The following is a 21,170-nucleotide window of genomic DNA, read 5'->3' on the forward strand; positions in this document are numbered from 1 at the left end:
TAGCTGTTTACAGCAATGTGAAAAAGGACCAATATGCTGGGTCTCCCCAGGCACGAACAAAGGAGGGACTCAGGAAGTGAATGGAATTTAAAAGGGATTAGTGGCTGGGGCTGGTGGCTCATGCCTGCAATCTTAGTGCTTTGGGAGGCCAAGGCAGGAGGATCACTGAGACCCCTAACTATTCAAACATTTCAAAACTAACCAGGCATGGCAGTGCGCGCATGCCACAGCACTCCAGCCTACTCGACAGGGCAAGACCCTGTCTCTAAAACAGAAGGGAGCAGTGGCAGTCCCCCCACCTGTGCCTGGAACTGTCTTCTGCACCGTTCAGTGACACTACAGCTCTCATGGCAGCACGCAGTGTGTGGGACCGAGAGGCCTGGAGAAGTAAGTGGTGCCGGTATACTGTGCAGGTGAACTCCGGCTAAGGCCGAGGGGCCGGCCCGATCCAAAGATCCCTGTCCAGGTGAACCTGGGCTCCTCCCCCTGCAGCAGCTCCTGCTCCCACACTGTTTCCGAGACGCCCTTCGCCACAGCCTCGGCAGCGCCTCGCTGGCCCTTCCCTTTCCCCACTCCTGAGTCTATTGGTCCCCCCAAGGCCTCAACCTCAGCCTCCTGGCCTGGGGCATGCCCTGTGCCCACCCCTCCAAACTTCTCCCCTCCTCCCCACTCACCATCTCCTCCTGAAACCTGCCCTGCCTGAGTTGGCTCTGCCCACCTCCCAGGCCCCCGGGCCCTCTGGAGGCCATCTTCATCCTCACCACCTCTTCGGGCACCCAGCCCTCCCTACAGCACGCTCAGCAAGGGCAAATGCAGCCTGGAGCTACTTGGAGTGTGACTCATCTGCAAATTCTCAGTGCTCATGTTTATTTATAAAGTTAATCCTAAAAGCGATTCAGACAATAAATAGTTATAAAGAAGAGCCACTGCCCTCCCCTCCAGGTGTGAGACCTCTTCTAGAGTTCGCCAAGGAGGGTCTGGGAAGGATCCTGGGGTCTCTGCTGTCTCAGTGGCGCCACAGAAGCCACCGAGTTTCCCGCCCTTACTGCAGCACCTGCTCTTCCCGAGGGCTGCGTCTCTCACGATGGAGGCTTCCTGTGGACCCCTAGGCAGCAGCGCCTGGCAGGGCTGGGAGGCGGGCCAAGACTCAGGACCAGCCCCCAAACAGCACCTGGCTGGCCTGGCCAGCCCAGCCCCCGACAACGAAAGGCCGGCGGCTGGGAACCCTGCAGGCCTTCGGCTCCAGTCACCTGAGCTGGCACGGGGCCACACAGCTAGGTGTTCATCACCGCCCTGACGGAGACCTGCAAGGACAGATGAGGCCTAGACAGCGCGGCGCTCATCCCTTCTCACGGCGCACCCAGAGCCCGGCCAGGGAATGGGACGCAGCCCCAGCTCCCCTGGACCTTTGGGACACCACCCGGAGCTCTCACAGGAAGAGTCGAGGCACCTCATGTCCCAGGCAGAGGCTGCGGAGAGACCCTAGGCAGGCAGGTGAGCGGGCTGGGGCTGCGTACGTACCTCCTGGAGGGACTGGCCCAGCACCTCCTGGCTGTGAATGGACGGCCTGCGGGGAGATGGCAGCTCACCACTCCCACACCCCGCAGGCCTGAGGGGCTGCGCGCTCCTGCCCACCCCCCCAAGTCTCTCCCCCCAAGCCCAGACCAGCAGGGAAGGGTCCCCAGGCAGGCAGGACAGCCCTGGTCTGCCAGGACAGATAGGAGCTTGGGGGTGAGGGGCAGGCAGAAGAGACGTGGGGCATGGATGAGCGCTAAGACTCCAGGACCCTAGCCTCCAGCGGGCCACCCAAGTCGCAGGGCCCCACCTGTCAATCTTGATTGCGATGGTCACCGTGAAGGCCCCCTCTGTGTCTGGCAGGTAGGTGGAGGGCACGACCCTGTAGGTGCCTGCAGGCAGGAGGCAGAGCCGGCTCACCTCCTGGGCATAGCGGTGTGGCACGCAGCTCAGCAGTGGCTCCTGCAGCAGCAGCGGGGGCGCGTCTGGGCTCCTGCCACCCTCCGGGACCTGGAGAGGCGCGGGCTCAGACTGAGGGGCTGGCCGAGGGGTAGGGGGCACAGCCCGGGGCTACCTGCTTGGACGCTCTCAGCCCTCCTGAGTCACACATAGCCCCAGACACTGGACGTGCCTCCCAAGCAAGGCCTGACCGCCCCTGCCAGAAGGTGCCGGCAGCAGGGCTCTAGCCTGGAGGCCTGTGGCATCACCAAGGGCTTCATTTAAAAACCTGTGACTGCCCAGCCCGCCCCAAGGGTGCCCTCACTGGCCCCTGGGACGTGTTTTCCTCAGAGCTTTGGGGGACCTGAGCCGGCTGCCTGGGGCACACAGCGAGGCTCCCGGAGTCCCGGCGGCCCACCGTAAACCGAGGGGCACCGTCTGCCTCATCCTGGCCCCGCATTTCAGGGGACACTGGTCGGCGGGGAATGGACCTCGGGACACAGTGGACAAGGGGCCGCCGGCTGGGCCCAGTGACTGTGGACTTCCTAAGACACAGGGGTTGTTGTGGCCGGCCAGCCTGGGCGTCCCCTCCTCTCACCTGAGTCTGTCGGGCTCCCGTGTCCCTAAGCCCAGGGCTCGGCCTCCCGTCCCCTACAAACTTCTCCCTCCTCCCCACTCGCCACCTCCTCCGGAAGCCCGCCCTGCCTGGCTGAGCCCTACCTCCCAGGTCCCCTTGCCCGTGGAGGATGGAGATGGGGGGAGCCCCGTGTGGGTTCCAGGCGGCGGCTCGAAGGGCAGGGGAGCTGGGGCTGCGCACCCACGTGACTGAGCCCAGCGCCCTCGGCCGGAACAACCAAGGCCAAGATGCAAATTCTGAGGGCCCCTCTGTTCCCCTCCCCCCACGGCGAGGAGCTTGCCTGGAAGACATGGAAGCCAATGGGGTGGAACTCCGTGTCGCCGGCCCGGCAGTGCTGATGCAGAGTGATGTGGACGCAGCGGGGGCCGGGGCCCTCGGGGACCAAGAAGGGCAAGCAGGGGTTGGTGGGGTAGGAGACAAAGTTCCTGCTGCCACCTGCCGTGTGGCCGGCTCTCCACGAGCCCCGCAGCTGCACAGTCCCCCACTCCCCTGCAGGCAGGACTGCCCCGAGGGCGGCGTTCTTGGCCACTGCCCTGATGGCACTGCCAGGGAGACAAACATGGGAGGCCGCTGGCGGCAGGTTCCCGGCGGCCTCGGCCCCCACACGGACACCCGCCAGCCCCGAGGGAAGGTGCCCGAACCCTGCCTCGGAGGACAGGCGGCGCTGTGCGGCTCCTCTCACCTGAGGGAGACCCGCCCGGTGGAGAAGACTCGGAGCAGGAACTGCCCAGGTGCGTCCCTCAGGAAGGTGCTGGGGACAGCCAAGTAGTAGCCCGGTGAGAGCTCGCAACGCAGGTGGATCTCCCGGTCGTATGCGTGGCACGCGGTGCCAGCCACAGGGGGCGTAGACAGGACCCTGGGCAGACTGACCCGCCGCTTCTCCACCTGTGAGCATGGGCAGAGGCCCAGTGCAGGGGAGAGGCCAGCCTCAGGCGCTTTGGCCTTCCTGCTCCGAGCACAGCAGCCTCTGGAGGCAGCAGATGACGGTGCCAAGGCCGGTCAGTGCCCCCCACCCTCTCTCAGGGGCCAGCTGGAGATACCCGCCTGTCCAGGGCCGCACTTGGTCCTGGGGCCACCATCTGGAGCCTACAAGTCCTCCCTGTAGGAGGCGCCGTGGCCCAGGCAACCTGGGGGCTGCTGGACAGTGGGCCTTCCAGCACCTTCTTTTGTAAGAGGAAAGGAACCTCAAGGGGCCACATCCGTGAAGGGACAGGCAACAGTGTGGTACCAGGCGTCACACCCATGAGGACACACGAGATTAAAACCCAGCCCCTGAGCACGCGGCCGGCACATCCTCGCCCACACTCAGGCCTCTGTTCCCAGGCGCCCCCATCAGTTCTTCCAGGAAACAGCACGTTTGTGAACCAGGGGCCGAGCCGGCCCGTGTCAGGATGCCGCCTTGCAGGGGAAGAGACTGAGGCGGGCAGGGAGAGGTCACACGCCAGGCTGCAGAGCTGGGACTGGCCCAGGCAGGTCCTCGGCCAGCACTCCGCCTCCACCCCAGGAAGGCATGGCGCTGTCGGGAGCCCTGGGCCCAGCGCCCCGTGGGTCCTGTCCTGGCTGCAGCCTCTTTTGCTTCCTTTGGCCAACGCGGCCCAAGGCCAGGCAGAAAGAAGCCCAAGCTGGCAGTCTCGGGTCATGGCCAGGTCAGGGGGCACCAGCAGGTGCAACCCCGTGCCATGGCCCGAGGAGGGGGAGGCTGGTAGGGCCTGGGGCAGGGTCCCATGTGTCCCGGCAGGACTGCTCCGAGAACCCAGAGCTCCATGGGCCTCCATGCCACATGTGCCACGGAGCGTGAGCCAGGCGGGGCCGAGTTACCTTCCAGATGTGCAGGCCCACAGCCTGGTAGTGCTTGCCCAGGATGCCTGCTGGGCTCCATGAAGTACGACTGTCACCCACCAGCGCCCGCTCCCGGCCTGCCCCGTCCGCCGCATGCATCCGGGATCTCTGCAGGACAGCCACGTGCACCTCGCTCGGCTCTGAGACCCGCAGCCAGAATTTGGGGTTGCTGGGAAAGCCGCTGTTGTTCCGGCAGCCTCCTGCTGACTGCCCCTTGACCCAGGCCCCGGGCAGCACCCGAGTGTGGCAGAGCAGCCTCTCTAGTGAGAGAACACAGGTGTCAGCTAAAGGACACGGCTCCAAGCTGGCCTCCCGCCACTCCAACCCCACAAGCCCTGCGGCCACAGACAGAGCCAGCCCCTCCCACGAGCCCACCCTCCTCCCGGCTCCTGGGACAGAAGCATCCCTCCACACTACAGAGAAGCAAACCGGGCACTGCCTAGCCTCCTCGCCTGGGCAGCAGAGCACACGCCCGCACAGCCCTTGGGGCACTACCTGTGTAGAGGCTCTGCAGGTGGCCAGCCTCCGTGATGGGGTAGCCGACGGTGATCTCATCAAACTCCGTGAGGAACTCCTCCTCCTCCACCCAGAACTCCCCTTCCTGGAGCTGGGACAGGAGCTCAGACGCTACTGCTGCATCCACCTGGCTCCAGCCTTCACCCCTGCAAGAAACCTCAACTCAGCGGAAGCCCCTCCTGAAAACTGGTAGCATTAACTGGCAGGCAGGCTGGGGGGGAGGCTGGAGGGGACCCAGAGAGCCCAGAGATCCTGCCAGCGCCCTCCCGGCCCAGCTCTGCGGCTCCCTGTCCCCGCCACACACTTGAAGCTGCCTGCAGCACAGGCCTTCCGGGCAGCAGCCCCCCACCGGAGCCCTCTCTTTTCCCAAAGGAACTTCGTGCCTCTGAACGCATCTTCCTGGGACTGCCGCCTGAGCTCATGATGATGTCCGCCCTATTGAAACCCCAGGCCGCAGCCCCTGGCCACCTCAGCAGCCATCACAAGCACTGTCTGGGACCAAGAGAAGCATGGCATGGTGTCACAAGAGCAGGGGCTCAGGGGCCTTGCTGGAGACATCCAAGTAATGTCCTAACAGCTGAAGGTGACCAGGACACAGGCCAGGTTGGCACTGGGCCCCCTCCCGAGCGCAGTGAGGCCTCGCCACTCACCCCTCTCTCCAGAGCCCCTGCCAGCACCGCCGGCCCCAGGGGTTCTGGATCCGCAGCAGCAGGACGCTGTGGCCCGCCTGTCCCTGGAGCTCCCGCAGGTCAGACACAATGAAGGCATGGAACTCCCCCAGCTCCCGGACACCTGCGTGAGGAACAGCTTGGGCACAGGCACGAAGGGCACCATGAAGTCCCATATGGACGAGGACATACAGGCCTTCGTCTCCTCCGGACGTGCTCCAGCCCACCTGACTGTGGCAACACAGACCCTCACGGGCCACGGGAGCTCCTTTCCGACAGATCCCCACGGACCACGGGAGCTCCTTTCCTAGTAACTGGCCTGTCAGCTCAGGAGCGTCTCAGAGCAAGCACCGGGGCCCTGACTCGGCTGCCACCCGGGTCCGGTGCTGGGTAAGTCAGCCCTCCTCTAGGTCTGTCATCGCCCATACCCATCAGTGACCGATGCCTAGCACAGTGCCACTTCTCAAACACGCCGCACAGATGCATCTGCAACTGTCAAGAACCCAGGGAGTGCTCCTCTCGGCAAAGCCCATGGCAGGCAGGCATCCGGATACTGCCCTGACTAGGAGCACAGGAGGGACGGGGGCCTGGGGGGATGACAGCTCCACCTGGCCGGAGACCTTGAGACAGACGGGCACAGAAAAGAAAGAGCCAAACAGAGCAGGTGCCGCATCTGTGGCAGGCAATGGTCTAGAGAGGAGGGGCTCCCGGAAGGACTCGGGTCCCGCCCATGCCGCGGCCCTTGGCCACCTTGGCAGGCTCCGGTGCACCTCTAGCCAGCGCCAGCTGCCACGTCTCTGCCTGGGGCTTTCTCCAAAGCCTGAAGTGCTAGGACTTAGCCCTCCCCACCCTGGAGCAGCCTGAAACCAACAGCTCCCCAAGCTGATGTTCAAGAGACCAGTGCCCTCACTCCCAGGTGGAAGGCTCAGAGGCCAGGGTCCGGCCTGGGCCCCAGCGGGGCGGACAGGGAGTGCGTGCCCTCCAGGCCTCCGAACCTCTCAACGTGCTCCTGAACCCCATCTAGGGTCTGCTTGTGGGGGGCCCAGACCAAGGCCTATGCCAACTTATTTCACTTTATTGTGATATTCATATTCTTTAACCAGTATTTTAAATGCTCCTAAATATTTAAAAAACGGTAAAGATGTTCATTGATGTTATTTATAATTATATAGAACCAGAAAGACCTTAAGATCCAACATCAGGGGAACGATCAAGAGACTGTGGCAAACCCGCTCACGGAGCGAGCGCACAGATGGCGCGTGTGGCGGTGTGAGAAGCGGGTGCAGGACGGAGCGTGTCCGCGGCACGGGCTCCGGAAGACTGAGAGCACTGGAGTCACAGCGGGCAGATCTGAGGGCTTTTGTGCTTCATCTTTTGTGAAATGGGATCTTGCTATGTTGCCCAGGCGGATCTCCTGAACTCCTGGGCTCCAGTGATACTCCCACATCGGCCTCCCGAAGTTTTGGGATTACAGGTGTGAGCCACCACCCCAGCCCCTTTCTTTTCTTGTAAACAAACTGTCTTCAATGAACGTACGTCCATCACTAAAGTAAAACGGGCTTTGATTTTGCTTGGTTCCCAGCTGGCCAGCGACAGCACAGACGACGGTCTCTGACTCGGCGCCCCTACTTCTTGCCTCAGGCCAGCCGGAGGGACCAGGCAGGGAGTAAAGCGCCCCGTCCCTCCGGAAGAGGACAGCAGGGGAAGGTCACAAGCCCGGGACACCACCCTTGAGAACAAGCTTCCTTCTCCCCACTCTGTCCTGGCAGGACTGTGTAGCCAGTCACACAAAAAGCCACAGTGCGCCGGAGCCCTGGCGGTCGGGGCCACGTGCCTCACCTGCTCGGGGGCTGAGCACGGAGCAGCTGATGAGACACCGGTCCTTCAGGGGGAGCAGCTGCCGGCATGTCCTGTGCTCTCCGGGGCCTTTGCTTCCTGCGACGCCCTTCAGGCTCCATCTTTCTGCCAGGCCGCCAGTCAGGTCCACCAGGGCATCCGCCACCTGCCCTGCCCACAAGTGCTCGTAGGACCCGTGGACCCTAGGGGACACAGTCACCATGGAAGCGAGCTCTGGCATCGGACGCGGCCACCCCGCCTCCCACGGTCCGCAACACCCCGAGTCGTCTGGCCGCCCTCAGTCACACCTCTATTCCCCTCTGCGCATTCCTCCTCATCCTCACCAAGCCAAGGCGTGGCCTCACCTTCAAACACCTTACTTCACAGCGAACCTGAGTGCCCCTCACATAAAGAAACTCTCCGGCCTCCGGTGTGGGCACAGGAGCAGGGCAGGAGGGACGGAGGCTACGATGCCCATGCTCCTGGGCGCTCAAGCTCCAGCCCTGCTTTTCCAAAACCAGCCCTTGGGACGGAAGGGCTCACTGGTGCTGTCACTGGCTGGCCTTCCCGTGTCCGCCAGCTGCCCTGCCTGCCTGTTGGCCCAGTTGCCTTTGCCAAGATGATAAGTGCATTCTAAGAGGAAAGGCCATTCAACTACGATTCACGGTGAGGGCCTGGTCCCCGAGCCGGCACCGCCACACAGAAGTGCTGCTACGTCGGGGTGGCCTCCCTTCTCCCCAGCAACTACACAGCGGGGTCGCCTGTCCCGACCATCCAACAACAGAAGGAAGCGTCTCTCTTGCCGGGCCGAGAATGCAAGGAAGCCGGCGCACACGCTGTCCGTGGAGGACACCCCCGTGCTGGGCTTTGGAGCCAGGGAAGGGAAGGAGTGCGCCAACCACAGGCCTCGGAGGAGAATCTCTGCATCTGGCCAGCCTGCCCGACTCACAGGACGAGGCCCTCAGAACCGAAGGGGGCTCTGTAACCCAGAGTGAGCGCAGACCCTCCCGGGGCAGCCCGTGGTGGCAGCAGCTCCCACTTGCCCCAGACCAGGCCCTTCGGCCCCCAGCACACGCACTTGGCATAGACCTTTTCCAGTAAGGGGAGCCAGAACACATCCTCCCTCTGGCAGCGGGAGAAACAGAGTCTCCCTGCAAGGCACGGCAGGCGGTCGTCTGTGGTCACCTCCACCCAGCGTCCAAACTGCCAAATGCGACATGTGAAGGAGCCCCGGTACTCCTGGTCGGCCCAGCTCGGCTGTCCCGGAGGAATGACCTGGGCATGCACAGGGAGAAGCAAAGGCAGGCATCACATCAGCATCGCCCGGTACAGCTCCGGCGTCCCGGCCACAGTGTGGCCACAGCTGAGCACTCTGCAGGCACCACGCTCTGCAGAGAACTCTGTGGCACATCCAGATGTTGGCGCATGCACCGGGCTTGAGCACCATACACGAGGTTAACAGACCACTCACTGCCATGCTTGAGGACCACACCAAGGGAGCCGCGTACCCCAGGACACGGTCTGCTGCCCTCACTAAAAGCACCTGACCTGAAGCCAAAACAATGTGACTTTCAAGGGCATAAGTGACCCTGTTCCTGACTGAGCTGGCTGCAAGCAACATGGCACCACAGGAATGGCAGCCCCTCTGCTGCTGGGAGCCTGGTGCCCCCACACTGGGCCAACTGCCTGCACCCCCACGTCCACAAAGGGGCTCCTTCAGGAGTAAGCATTCTGACCCAGCGTCACGGGGAGTGCAGGCCAGGCACCACCTCCCCTGACACTGGTACGGTCCTGGCTCCACCACTTACTGGCCAGAAACACAATGGTAGTGGTTTCAGGGCTCTTGTTTGTTTAAAAAGAAAGAAACAAGAGTCAAAGCAGGCAAGGCTATGACACTGTTTCGGGGACCGTGATATGCTTAGCATGGGGCCTAGGAATGAGTGAAACACCAAGTGAGGTCACCACTGTCAAAGCCGCTGCATTAATCTGCAACGCTCAGCGACGAGCCAAGCAAAAAACTGTGAAGACTCCTAGGTAAGGCAAACCTGAGAAGGCCTTCTCCGCCCAGAGGATCTGTCTACCAGCAGAGCCAGGTTTAATCGTCTTTTGCAAATGCTGTAAGAAAGCCAGGCAGCTAGCTCATGAGAGATCTGGGGCAGAGGCCCCCAGCCACCTGTCCTCCTGTGAGCTGGCACATTTGTCTCTTTACTCTAAATGTGCTGCTCTGACTCCACAGAGAGCCCAGGGCTCAGGAGGGCAGAGAGCAGGGCCAGCACCGCCCTGATGGAGCCCACTGGCGGGGCCAAGGCCCCCCGCCCCCTGCAGCAGAGGGCCAGAGTGCAGTCCTCAGTCTCTGCCTCAGAACGCTCCTGTCTTTCCCCAACACAGCGAGAGATCCATGCCGCACGGGTCTGTTTCACGAGGGCTCCCCGTGCTCAGCAGCCAGGAGAATTGCGCAGAAGAGAAACCGGCACCAGGACAAACAGGGAAGCAGGGGCCCCCACCTGGTCCAGGAGGTGCCTGCTCTTCTGCAGGGCGGCACAAGCACACAGGAACCAGCAATCCCCCAGCAATCCTTGCTTCACCTGCCCTTCCCGCGGGTCATCTGGAAACAGCCGGGGCGTGGCACAGATCTCCTGAAATAAAGAAAGTTGTCCAGAGTTAGATCATGCCTGCTGGGGAATCCTCCAAACTAAGAACCCAGGGATTTAGGTGAAAGGTTGGGTAGAGCTTTTCCGATCATCACTGTAGCCCAGAAGGGGACAGGGAGGTGGTTTCCTGTGGTGGGTGTTCTTCAGCTCCTGGCTTCAAATCCCCCTGCCCAGCTTAATTGTGGGTGGCCTGTCTCTGTCTTCCTTCCTTACCGGAAAAATCGCAAACTCTCCCAAGCTCCTTCTCAAAACAGCAAAATGTTGGTTTAGAAAAGTTTCACTTCATTCATGCTGGCAGATCTCAAATGCGTCCTCCACCCTGCTGGAAATCTTCCTGTTTCTCTAGCAGGCTCCATTTCCCACATCCCCAAACTATCACAGACCTTCCCCTTTCTCCCTGTCTTCTCAAAGCATCCACACTCCCCTTGCCCGCCCCTCTGAGCTGCCAACCTTGCCTCCTGCTTCTGGACCCGACCCTATCTCCTGCCCTCTGGCCACCTCAGAGCCTGGACTCCTTCCTTTCCACCTCCCGGGGCAGAGTCCCAGCAGCATGAAGATGGGAGAGAGGCTGCCGTGTTCTTTAAGACATTACCCCTCAGCACCACAGTCTCCTTCAGGCTTCTCCTCATTACAGCCTCTGAGAAAGCGCCGTGACGCCCACTGCTGCTTCCCATTCGCTCTCCACACAGGCTCTCCAGCTTCTGAGCCAGTTATGCCCCCTGAACTGCCTCTATCAGTGTCACTGTCGTCTCTGTTACCAAACCCCTTGGGCTTCTCTTGGTCCCAACTCTCCCAGCTACTCAGCAGCATTCAGAACAGCTGCCGTCTGCTACCCCGGGGTGGTCCCCACTCAGCTCCATGAGGCTTCATGTCCCTGGGTGTCCTCTCCCTCACTGCCTGCTGCTTCTCAAGTGTATCTGTCAGGGAACCTGCCTGACATCAAGAAATGTTAGGGCTCTTCAAGGCTCAATCCGAAGGCCCCCTTCTTCTTTACTGATACTCCCCAGAGATACTCTGCCAGGCTGTGGACCATAAACCATTTAATATGCTCCTCCTCCCAGATGAATACCTCTAGCCCAGATCTCCCTACTCTGCAGACACCTGCCTCCAGGACAGCTCCACCTGAACACCTGAGAGCAAAGCCCAACTCTAGGTCACCCCAGGCTCTGTCCCAGGACCACCATCTACCCACTTGCTCAGGCCAGACACCTAGAGGGCATGTTGCTTCCTCCACTATCCTCACCCTCTGCTTCAATCAGTCTAGTGATTAGTAGGCCTCTCAATCCCCGCTGCAAAGTAGGTCTCAAACCACTCTACTCCAAATCCCCATCCTAATGGTCGTCACGCTAATCTGGCCCCCCTTCGTCTTGCTCCAGGACCACTGCGATGGCCCCTTGCATTCTTGCCCCGACAATCCACTTCCCACCCAGCAGCAAGAGTGAGCTTCTAAAACACACATCTAGAAGAATCACTCCTCTACCAAACCCTCTAGTGGCCTCTAACTGCACCTAAAAATCAACCTTTTAACAAAATAAGACCCAAATTCCGATGACAAGGCTCTACAAGCTCTGACCTTGCCTCCACCCCAGCCCTTCCGTGTTGCCCAAGAAACCAGGCGGCCTGTCCAAGCCAGCTCAGTCACCAGAGCCCGGAGGCTCCAGCTGCGTTCGAGGGCGGGTGCCGCCAGCTGTCATCCACTCAGGGAAGGCTGCTCCCTGGGCAGTCTCACCCAGCAGACAGACCATTTCTGAAAACAAGAATACGGCGCTCGGCCAGGGCATCCCTTGGAGTTGCCCTTTTTGAGCGTTTACAGCTGGAAAGGCAGGTGCAAAAAGTCCCGAAACTGAGATTCTCTCACACTTCGCTTTGTGGCTCGGTCTAGACACTCCAGAGGGGCACGGGCGGCCCTCCGCCGGGAGGAGCCGACACAGACGCGCTCCAGGACGGAGGCGCACAGGTGGGGCCGGGGCCGGGGCCGGGGCTCTGCTGAACGCCTCTGGCTGCGCTCCGAGCATCCCTCCGGACCGGAGCTCTCGCAGGTGGGGACCAGGGTCTCGCCCCGTGTCCCCGGGGCACCGCGGAGCCCTGCTCGTTCTGCGCGGGCGTGGGAAGGAGCCACGAAAGAGGGGGCCGGGCGCCCCCTTCCGGGGAGGGAACTGCGGGGCCTGCGCTCGGGGCAACCCCGGCCGCCCGCCCCGGCCGGCTCGCTCGAGGAGCGGCGCTCTCGGAAGCCAGAAGCCCCCCGCCGCACCTGGGGCCGCCTCCACGTGATGTCCTCGCGGAACTGGGCCAGCGGCGTGGACAAGTCGCAGAAGAGCGAGGAGTCCGCGGCGGGGAAGGCGGCGTCCCGGAACAGCTCCCGAGCCAGCGTCGCGCCGCAGCCCGCCCGCATCCTCGGCTCCGCGGGCTCCCATCTGCAGCCGGCAGCCTCGGGGTCGCAGCCCCGGAGAGAAGGCGAGGCCGATCCCGCCCACTCGCCGCCCGGCCCAGCCCTCCAAGCCCGAGGGCCCCGCAGGTGCCGGGCCAGGCCAGGACGCCGGACCTCAGTCGCCCATAGGTAACCAGGCGGCAGCCAATCGGGCGCGGCGCTTCGGGGCACGTGACATCGCGGCCCAATCGCACTCGGGCGACGGAAAGCGCCACGGACTTCTGAGGCTCAGGAGGCGGGGCTCCCGAGCTCAGCTCTCGCGATGCCGGGCTGCTGTCCGCGCTGAATTTTTCCTTCCGGGGGTCACGGAGTCGTGCACTGTCCCGACCTCCGCCGCTCATACCCGGAGGGCCGGCTGGCGTTTAGTCGTCGAGCCGGTGAGGTTAGGGCCGCGGCGTCGGGACCGCCTGCACACGCGGGCTCTGGGAACGTCAGGGACCAGGGAGCCACGTTGGCCGAGTGGCGCCGCAGACTACAGCTCCCAGCATGCAGCGCCACTCCCAGCATGCACCTCCCTCCCGAGACGCTCTCTGCTTCCGGCGCTCTGCTGCGGAGGCGGCGGCCGCGGGTTTTTGCGGGGCACGGAGAGCTGCGCTTGGGAGGGCGACTTGCGAGCGCTGCGGCGTCGTTGTCCGGCGGGGGAGAGGAGGCCTTCACCCCTTTGCCACCTAATAGGGCTTTTCATCCCGCCGGGCCCCCGGGGTTAGGAGCCCAGCAGGCTCAGCGCCTTGCTGTGAGTGTGGAGAAGAGCGTGAGGCGTGTTCGGGAGGCCTGGGACGTAAGACGGCCCGGAGGGAGCCGCTTGGGGGAGCGGCGTCGCAGGGGTCGGACCTTCGGGGCCTGGGCTTCGTTTCCAGGCGTTTGGGTCGAACGCTTCGCATCCTAACTAGGGGCGGGGAGGAGGCCGGAGCGTCCCGCTGAGCGTCTTCCTGTTCCGCAGAGGGCCGGGCACCCGGTCCTGGTGGCCGGACGGTGACCCCGTGGACCCACGTTTTGCAGCCGTAGCCGCCGAGTGCGGCGGCGTGGTGAGGGTCGTATCCTGGGACTGCTCGAGGATTCACCCTTGCTGCCAGAACCTGTTCCCTTTTCGGGAACGAAGGTGGTCGGGCAGGGGAGGAGAACGGGGCCTCACCCCTCTAGTGACAGCAGTTTGCCACCTCTTAGAGCTTTTCAGATTTTGCCGCCTCAGGCCATTTTACCCAGCCTCGGGCTATGAAGGATGGTCACCTTGAAGGTATTTTTCTGCAGTCAGAAGTGAAAAGTTCCTACTATTGAAGGAGAAACTGAATCTGGTTCAGGAGTCCCGGGTTCCTCCCTCTGAGAGGCCAGGTGGGGCCTGTGCGAGGAGCAGTTGTACAGGTGATTGTACACTGCTGTTTTCATCCCGCCAGGCCCCCGATTAGGGGCCCAGAGTGCTTATCTCCTTACTTCAGTCTGGAAAACGGAGTGACCCCATAGCGCAGCACCTGTGGGATGCTTCATTGCCCATTAATCACCCCTGTGATGCTGATTCTTCCAGAAGATGTTTCTGATTCCTTGCTGGGCTGGTGGTTGCACCGTAGCCAAGAGGACTCGAGAAGAGTCTGTTCTCTGCTTCACCTAGGGGTCCCGGAGAAGTAAGAACCACCTATCTTCCCTGTCCTGGGTACTTGGCTGCTGGTTTGCCTAGGCGCCACGTATGGGCGGGTAGCAGAGCTGAGGCTGGCCCAGTATCCCGACTCTCCTTGGAAGCCTGTGTTGTGACATTCTCCCAGGCTGATAAAATCTGCAGAGCTAACGGCTTCCTGCAGCCAGGTCTGTGTCCAAGGCTGGGCCCATTCCCGTAGCCAGATTCCCAGGATCTGGAAGGGCCAAGAGACGGCTGGTGCCAGGTAGGCAGCAGCCCCGCGTCAGCACGCCCTCCCCACACCCCCGCCAGCGTCCCATGCTGTGACTTGCCTGTGTGGTCTGCCCCCGCCCAAACCGGTATTGGAATTTGATCCCCAATGTGGCAGTGTTGGGAGGTGGTGTGTAGTAGGAGGAGTTTGGGTAATAGGGTGGATCCCTCGAAGAGATGAGTACCCTGTGTGGAGGGGTGAGCCCCCATGAGAGCTGGTGAGAGGCAGCGTTCCTGGAGTTGTGTCGCTTCCTCTGGCATCACGCTGCCATGCGATCTCCACGCATGCCCGTCCCCTTCCATTTGTTGCCATGAGTTGAAGTAGCATGAGGCCCTCAGCACTTGCGGCTGCCCAATCTTGAAATTTCCACCAGAATTTTGTGCCAAATAAACCCGTTTTGCTTTTTTCTAAACAACTACTCAACCTCAGGTGTAGCAACATGAAACAGACTAAGACGTTATGGACTGTGGTCCCATCCATTTCCCCAGGATGCAGAGGTGCTCCCTCAGCCAGGAAGGACGACATTCCCCTCTGGCCCCTGGGGCATCTGGGGTGGGGGGATGAGAAGGGGGTTGGAGGGCAGCTGGTTCATGACCCCAGCCACGGCAACTGCAGGTTCTTGGTCTGAAGTGCTGTGATTAAGGCATCACGGCCCCAGGGCCCTCGCCAAAGGAGGGAACGCCATCAGTGTTTGAGGGTTATAGGAAGATGAGGGGCCTTCAGGCATGACTAGTTCCCACCATGACCCCACTGCCGGCCAGTGCACTGAAATACATGTGACCACTTGTTTCTCAAGTTCATGGGTGTTGAGGAGCCCTGTGAAATCAGCCCTATCTCATCCTGCTGCCCGTCTTGTTCTGCAGGCAAATGTTCCCTGGCTTCCTCACCAGGGATCTCCTCTGAGCTTTACATCTCTGTTCAGGGGGCAATAACTGTGCTGGTCATTGCATTCTCATGGCGATACAGAGATTAAAATTCAGTATCTTGTCCACATACTGCCCAGAGTTAGCAAGGATGGCTCTTCTGTGCATTTGTCTCAGGTCAGGTACAGTGGGAGTTGGGTCCTTCTCCCTTTTCCTAACCTAAAGGTTCCAGCTGAAGGAATCTTCCCAGGCAAGGCTGAAACAGGAACCGTTTTGGTATTTGCTGCCACCCATGGTCAGTTCTCTGAGAAGAGTGAAGAGGGTCCCACCTGGGGCAGCCCGCAGCGGCTCAAAGGGCTAAAACCCTTGGATGACCGGTTGAGACGCTGAGTTTGTGGTCCTCACGCCTATCAGCAGTAGACATTTCTGCCTCATTTTATCAACGAGGAACCTGAGCTTCAGAGGGCAGCGGTGACAGCTCAGGACCACACAGCTGTAGGTAGTGAGGCAGGAAGGTGGGGTCTGGGTTCGGGGATGTCGGCCGATGTACGCTGCAGTTATGACGGGAAATCCCTTCTCCACGGGGCGGAGGCCAAAAAAAGGACTCGGTGACTTGACTTCATCATCTCCGTCTTCACAGGGTGTACCCCAAGTAAGCAGTGGAATCCTCTAGCGGGCATTTTAGGCCCCAAAATCTATAACAGGGCATTTATATGCACTATGCACAGGCCTGCCCCCACACTGGGGTGTACTTCCATTTTCAATAAATCCCTTCATTCCTCCTGTGCTGTGTGTGCGTGTTTTGTCCAGTTCTTTGTTCAAAATGTCAAGAACCTGGACGTCCCCCGCTGGTAACAGGACACATCAGCGCCTTAGGTGGGGGCAGCCAGTGTAAAGCCAGGCTGACCTCAGCCCACTTCGTCACTGCAACACGAGGAATGGGTTCTTTGTTGGCAATGGTTTAGATCGAGCTTTTTTCCCATCATACGTATAATACATGCTCAGTAAACCAAACTGGGAACAAATAAATATGCCCCGTGTAGGAATTCTTTGCCTGTTGGTGTGAAGTGGTTGTGTGCTCTTCAGTTTTCTTACGAGTGTGATGCAGAGAATTTCCCCAGCGGACTGGCCCTCCGAGGTGAGCGTATTCAGATGTGGGCGATTTTCTGCATTGTGGGTGTTGTTTCCTCCACACTTTGGAATTTTTTTTTTGTTAGCTCATTCATTCATTTGGAACAAGGAGAGGTTTATCTGGGCCTGGCTGGCCGGGCGGGTGGGCGGTGGTGGTCTTAGCGCTCTGCCTGTGCCTGTCAAAAGCCCCTCAGAGCTGTGCTGGGCCTGGCCACTCTGTGGACACCCTTGCCAAGCTCCACTTTTAGCTGGTGTGTCCCTGCTTTTGGGCTTCTGTCTGACCAGGTGATTATTCAGAGAGATGGTGGGAAGGTGGGGGGCGGGGGGGGGAGGAGGTTAACAGCTGACATCAGATTCCTTTTAGTAAAAGAACAGTCTGATGTATGCCCAATCATTAAGCCTGTAGATGACCTCACAAAAAAAAAAAAAAAAAAAAAAAAAACCAACTTAGGGAAATGAGCTTGGTGGGTGCTTCGGTTAGGGCCCTGAGGGCATGGCTACTTGAGGTGGCTTAGCTTGCTAGGTGGCAGGTCTGATGAGGAGGGAAGAGAGATTGTGGGGAGAAAACGGCTGAAGAAATGAGAGTGAGTTGCAGGGTTGGGGGGATGCAGATGGGGGGCCCTGGAGTGTAGAATGCAGGCCGTGTCGAGAATGAGGATGCCTCGATGGATCGAAACTTTTTTTCTTTACTCTCCACAACCTAATATCTCCAAGTTTATTTTCTGTTGCTGTAACAATAACACAGACTGGGAAATTTATAATGAAAATAAATGTATTTCTTACCGTTCTGGAGGCTGAGAAGTCCAAGGTTAAGGGGCTGGAATCTGGTGAAGGACTTCTTGCCACGTAAGTTGTTGGAAACGGGTTTAAAACGTTGGGAAAACCCACAGTGAGACGGGACCACTCAGCAAGGCTGGTCTTCCCGCAGGAAGGGTGCAGCTCGCCAGCAGTCTTGCCGGGAGAGCGCCCCTGAACAAGGGGACAGGGACGTTTATGACAACTCCTGTAACCCGACACAGTCGCCCTACTGCCGGGTCCAATTTCCATTGGCCAGAACGGGACCTCACACTCCATGCTTGACCCGATTGGCTAAAAACGTGAACGTTTTCGAGGTGAAGGCCAACGAGGAGAACAGGAAGAGGAAGTCACGCGAGGAAGGTTTAGAGAGGCGATGGCTTTTCCAAATACGGCAGGGGAGCAGCTTTGACCAGCCCAGGCATGTCCGGGCAGACGTCTAGGTTAAAGTTTAAGAACTAAGAACAGGGGATGCACTGACTTCTTTTATTAGGACTAACAGCTACTTTCTTAGCAAAAGCTTGAAAATAAATTAACCTCTGAAGAAACCGTTATTTATTCCTAATGAACGACGAGGAAAGCTTTGAAGAGGAACCTTTTATTTATTCTTATTTCCCACTTCATTCCGTGGTGGAAGACGGAGGAGCAGGACGACACACAGGGAGAGGCGGCTAAACTCGTTTTCGCGACCCGGGCTCCTGAGCGCGCACCCAGACAGTGACGTGAATCTGTTCGGGAAGGCGGGGCCCTTCTGGCCTGATCACTTCTTAACGGTTCCGCCTCTGAGACCATCGCAGTGGCAATTAAATTTCAACGTGAATTTTGGAGGAAACTTCAAACCATAGTACTGTTCCACTGAGTTTACATTTTTTTTTTTTTTTTAGCAATTGCTTTTTAAAACATTTCCTGGGTCTCCGGCTGGTTCATTTTTAGAAACTACCTGTCCTTGTTTCACAAGCACGTCTCCCTGTGTTACGGTTTATTTCAAAGGCCCCTTAGGTCTGAGATTCTGATGATGTGTGTTCTAGAGTCCTCTTCTGATCGCCTGTGCTGCCTCTTCTCGGGTGTGACGGCTGAGTGGCCTGTTCTCCTTCCCACTGCTGTGGCAGGTGACTGTCAACTATGCCTTGCCTTTATACCTGGAGTCCCCTAGTGTCCTATGCAAAGCACCTGGCCTCAGGGGAGAAGCACCAGCACCAAGTCCCAGTTAGAGCAGGGATGGCAGAGGGGCCCGCCAGGAGAGTTAGAGCAGGGATGGCAGAGGGGCCCGCCAGGAGAGTTAGAGCAGGGATGGCAGAGGGGCCCGCCAGGAGAGTTAGAGCAGGGATGGCAGAGGGACCCTCCAGGAGAGTTAGAGCAGGGATGGCAGAGGGACCCTCCAGGAGAGTTAGAGCAGGGATGGCGGAGGGACCCGCCAGGAGAGTTAGAGCAGGGATGGCGGAGGGGCCCGCCAGGAGAGTTAGAGCAGGGATGGCGGAGGGGCCCGCCAGGAGAGTTAGAGCAGGGATGGCGGAGGGACCCTCCAGGAGAGTTAGAGCAGGGATGGCGGAGGGACCCTCCAGGAGAGTTAGCGCAGGGATGGCGGAGGGACCCGCCAGGAGAGTTAGATCAGGGATGGCGGAGGGACCCTCCAGGAGAGTTAGCGCAGGGATGGCGGAGGGACCCTCCAGGAGAGTTAGCGCAGGGATGGCGGAGGGACCCTCCAGGAGAGTTAGAGCAGGGATGGCGGAGGGACCCTCCAGGAGAGTTAGCGCAGGGATGGCGGAGGGACCCTCCAGGAGAGTTAGAGCAGGGATGGCAGAGGGACCCTCCAGGAGAGTTAGAGCAGGGATGGCAGAGGGACCCGCCAGGAGAGTTAGCGCAGGGATGGCAGAGGGACCCTCCAGGAGAGTTAGAGCAGGGATGGCGGAGGGACCCTCCAGGAGAGTTAGATCAGGGATGGCAGAGGGACCCTCCAGGAGAGTTAGCGCAGGGATGGCGGAGGGACCCTCCAGGAGACCAGTCGCTGCTCAGCCATGGCCTGAGGGATTTGGAAAACCTTATCTGGACCTTGAGGGCTGAGGGATTTGCATGGGTCTCCCTCACACTGTTGCCTCAGGCTTGAGCCCTCGAGTGTAGAAGCCAGTCTTTCATCAGCTGCTTTTCTGTTTTTGAACATCACCCCCCCCCCCACCTGCCTGGCAAGTGCCTAGTCCCCCAGGTACAGAGCTCATGGCTCTCAGCTTCCGGCCTCAGCTCCATCATCGTCATTAGTGCCATTTGCCATATACCCCGACTTCTGTGCGTGTTGGAGCTGCAGCTCTGTGGCTGTGGGTCCTGCAGAGTTTCCACTGCCCTTGTGAGCCCCTCAACAGCTCTTATCCCCAGCAAGGTGCCTGGAAACATTCAAGATCTCTATTCCATTGGTTCAGGTCCGCAGTCAGTCACCCTGAAGAGAAGCTGCCCTTCCCCGCCAGCCTGAGGTGGGCTGCAGCCTGAGGAATAGAGCTGCTGTTTGAGACGTCTGTGCTCCGTAGCCGTCTGCCTGGAGCGTCTCTGGGCCTTAGAGAGAAGCTGGCCGCTCAAAGAGGGGCGTGCTAACAGCACACGTGACCTGCCGGGATTTGGAATGTTGGCAAGCTGTCAGGTGGTGGCAAAACACTTGGGAAAGCTCCACTGTGCTGACTCACGAGGCAGATGGCGAGCTAAATGAGTGTACGTGTCTAGTGGACGAGGCTGGGAAACAGGCTGCCCAGAGTGTTGGCAGGGGCTGCGTCTCACAAGGGACTGGGAAGCGGTGAGCTGGAACAGAATTCTGCATCTGAAGCTGGGAGGAGAAGGAATGAAGGCCAGAGCTGCAAGGACTCAGGTGGCATGCCCTCCGTGCATGGGCGGGGACAGAGCCAGGACAGATGGTGGCGAGGGTGCCACCTGTGTCCAGATGCCCTCCTCCCCCCGGGGCTGTGGCGCTGGGTGCTGCTGCCGAGCTTCCCAAAGGCGGTGTCGGGCAGAGGTGTGCATCTCAGCAGCGTCTGGAGGTGGCACTGTGGGCGTGGCTGCGGGCACCTCGGGTGGAGTCACCGCAGACCACTGTCATTTCAAGCTGAATTGCCAAAGAAAGAAGAGCCCGGGATGAAAGTGTGATTGTGGAGACTTGAAAACAACCTTGGCAGGGCAGAGGCAGAGGGAGCAGTTCTGCCACTGAGGAGGCTCCTCTGAGGCCACCATCGAGCATGGCCAGTGACACGGGAGGGGCCTCCCAGGGCCAGAGCCCCGGGCCACAGAGAGCACCACTCGGGGAGCGGCCGCCCACTCCCGGGCAGGGGCCCTGCTGTGCCTGCCGGGCAAGACTTCAGGTGGCCATGGGGCGGGGGCTGCCGGGTGCCCTCCACACCCCCTCTCACAGGGTCACTACAGTCGTGCTATCCCTGTGCCCTGCTGGGTGTGAGGGGCAGTGATGGTCTTTTAGTTCCTGGGTCTCCAGATGGGGTGGCCCCTCCCTCATGCCTGATGTGAGGAAGGCACATGAAACTGCACGTGTAGAGCTGGCCCAGTCCTAGACAGGAGCTGCCACCGCCACAGGAGGCCCATCTGCCCGGGGGAGGGGTGAGCACCCAGAACATGGAGGAGGGTGAATGGGGCACGTGGGGGCTGCGGACTGGGCGGTGGCGCCACCAGGGTTTTCTGCCCCCCACCTCCTGCCTTCCCTACTTCCTGGCCGCCACGTGTGGCGTGGAGCTGGGGCTGGGCCTGGCCAGGGGGTTGCGGGGAGACGTGATGCTTTGGGGCCATGGCACGTTGCCCAGGTGCATGTGGCACTGAGATGGGGGCGCGGCACATCCGTGGGGTCCCTGAAGAGCAGTGACACCTACCACCTGGGAAATGGGAAATCTCGATCCTCCAAAAGCAAACATGCCTGTCACCCTGTGCCCATCGTGGGACAGTATCACCACTGAGGCTGCGGTGTGGCTACAGCCACAGAGGTGAAGGTCCAGCG

The 21,170-nt window shown here is 60.3% G+C and overlaps 1 protein-coding gene across 4 annotated transcripts; it reads right to left on the bottom strand.

The window, feature by feature from the left end:
* Positions 1-846: 846 nt before the first annotated feature.
* Positions 847-12,686, bottom strand: CAPN10 (calpain 10). 4 transcript variants are annotated; one of them, XM_010347262.3, is made up of 12 exons: positions 12,352-12,686; positions 9,954-10,085; positions 8,528-8,724; positions 7,453-7,652; positions 5,596-5,737; positions 4,925-5,091; positions 4,409-4,689; positions 3,273-3,475; positions 2,871-3,132; positions 1,936-2,025; positions 1,522-1,567; positions 847-1,304 (listed from the first exon to the last, which is right to left on the bottom strand). In XM_010347262.3, the coding sequence occupies exons 1-12, from the start codon at positions 12,490-12,492 to the stop codon at positions 871-873; spliced, it is 2,295 nt and encodes a 764-aa protein (XP_010345564.3). In that variant the 5' UTR covers positions 12,493-12,686; the 3' UTR covers positions 847-870. The 4 variants fall into 4 exon arrangements, with proteins under 4 accessions (XP_010345564.3, XP_039325481.2, XP_074254849.1 ...); XM_039469547.2 differs by having other exon boundaries at positions 1,184-1,304; positions 1,826-2,025; XM_074398748.1 differs by having other exon boundaries at positions 1,215-1,567.
* Between the last annotated feature and the right edge of the window lie 8,484 nt (positions 12,687-21,170).

Source organism: Saimiri boliviensis, chromosome 5 (assembly GCF_048565385.1).
Source record: "Saimiri boliviensis isolate mSaiBol1 chromosome 5, mSaiBol1.pri, whole genome shotgun sequence".
Lineage (NCBI taxonomy): Eukaryota > Metazoa > Chordata > Mammalia > Primates > Cebidae > Saimiri > Saimiri boliviensis.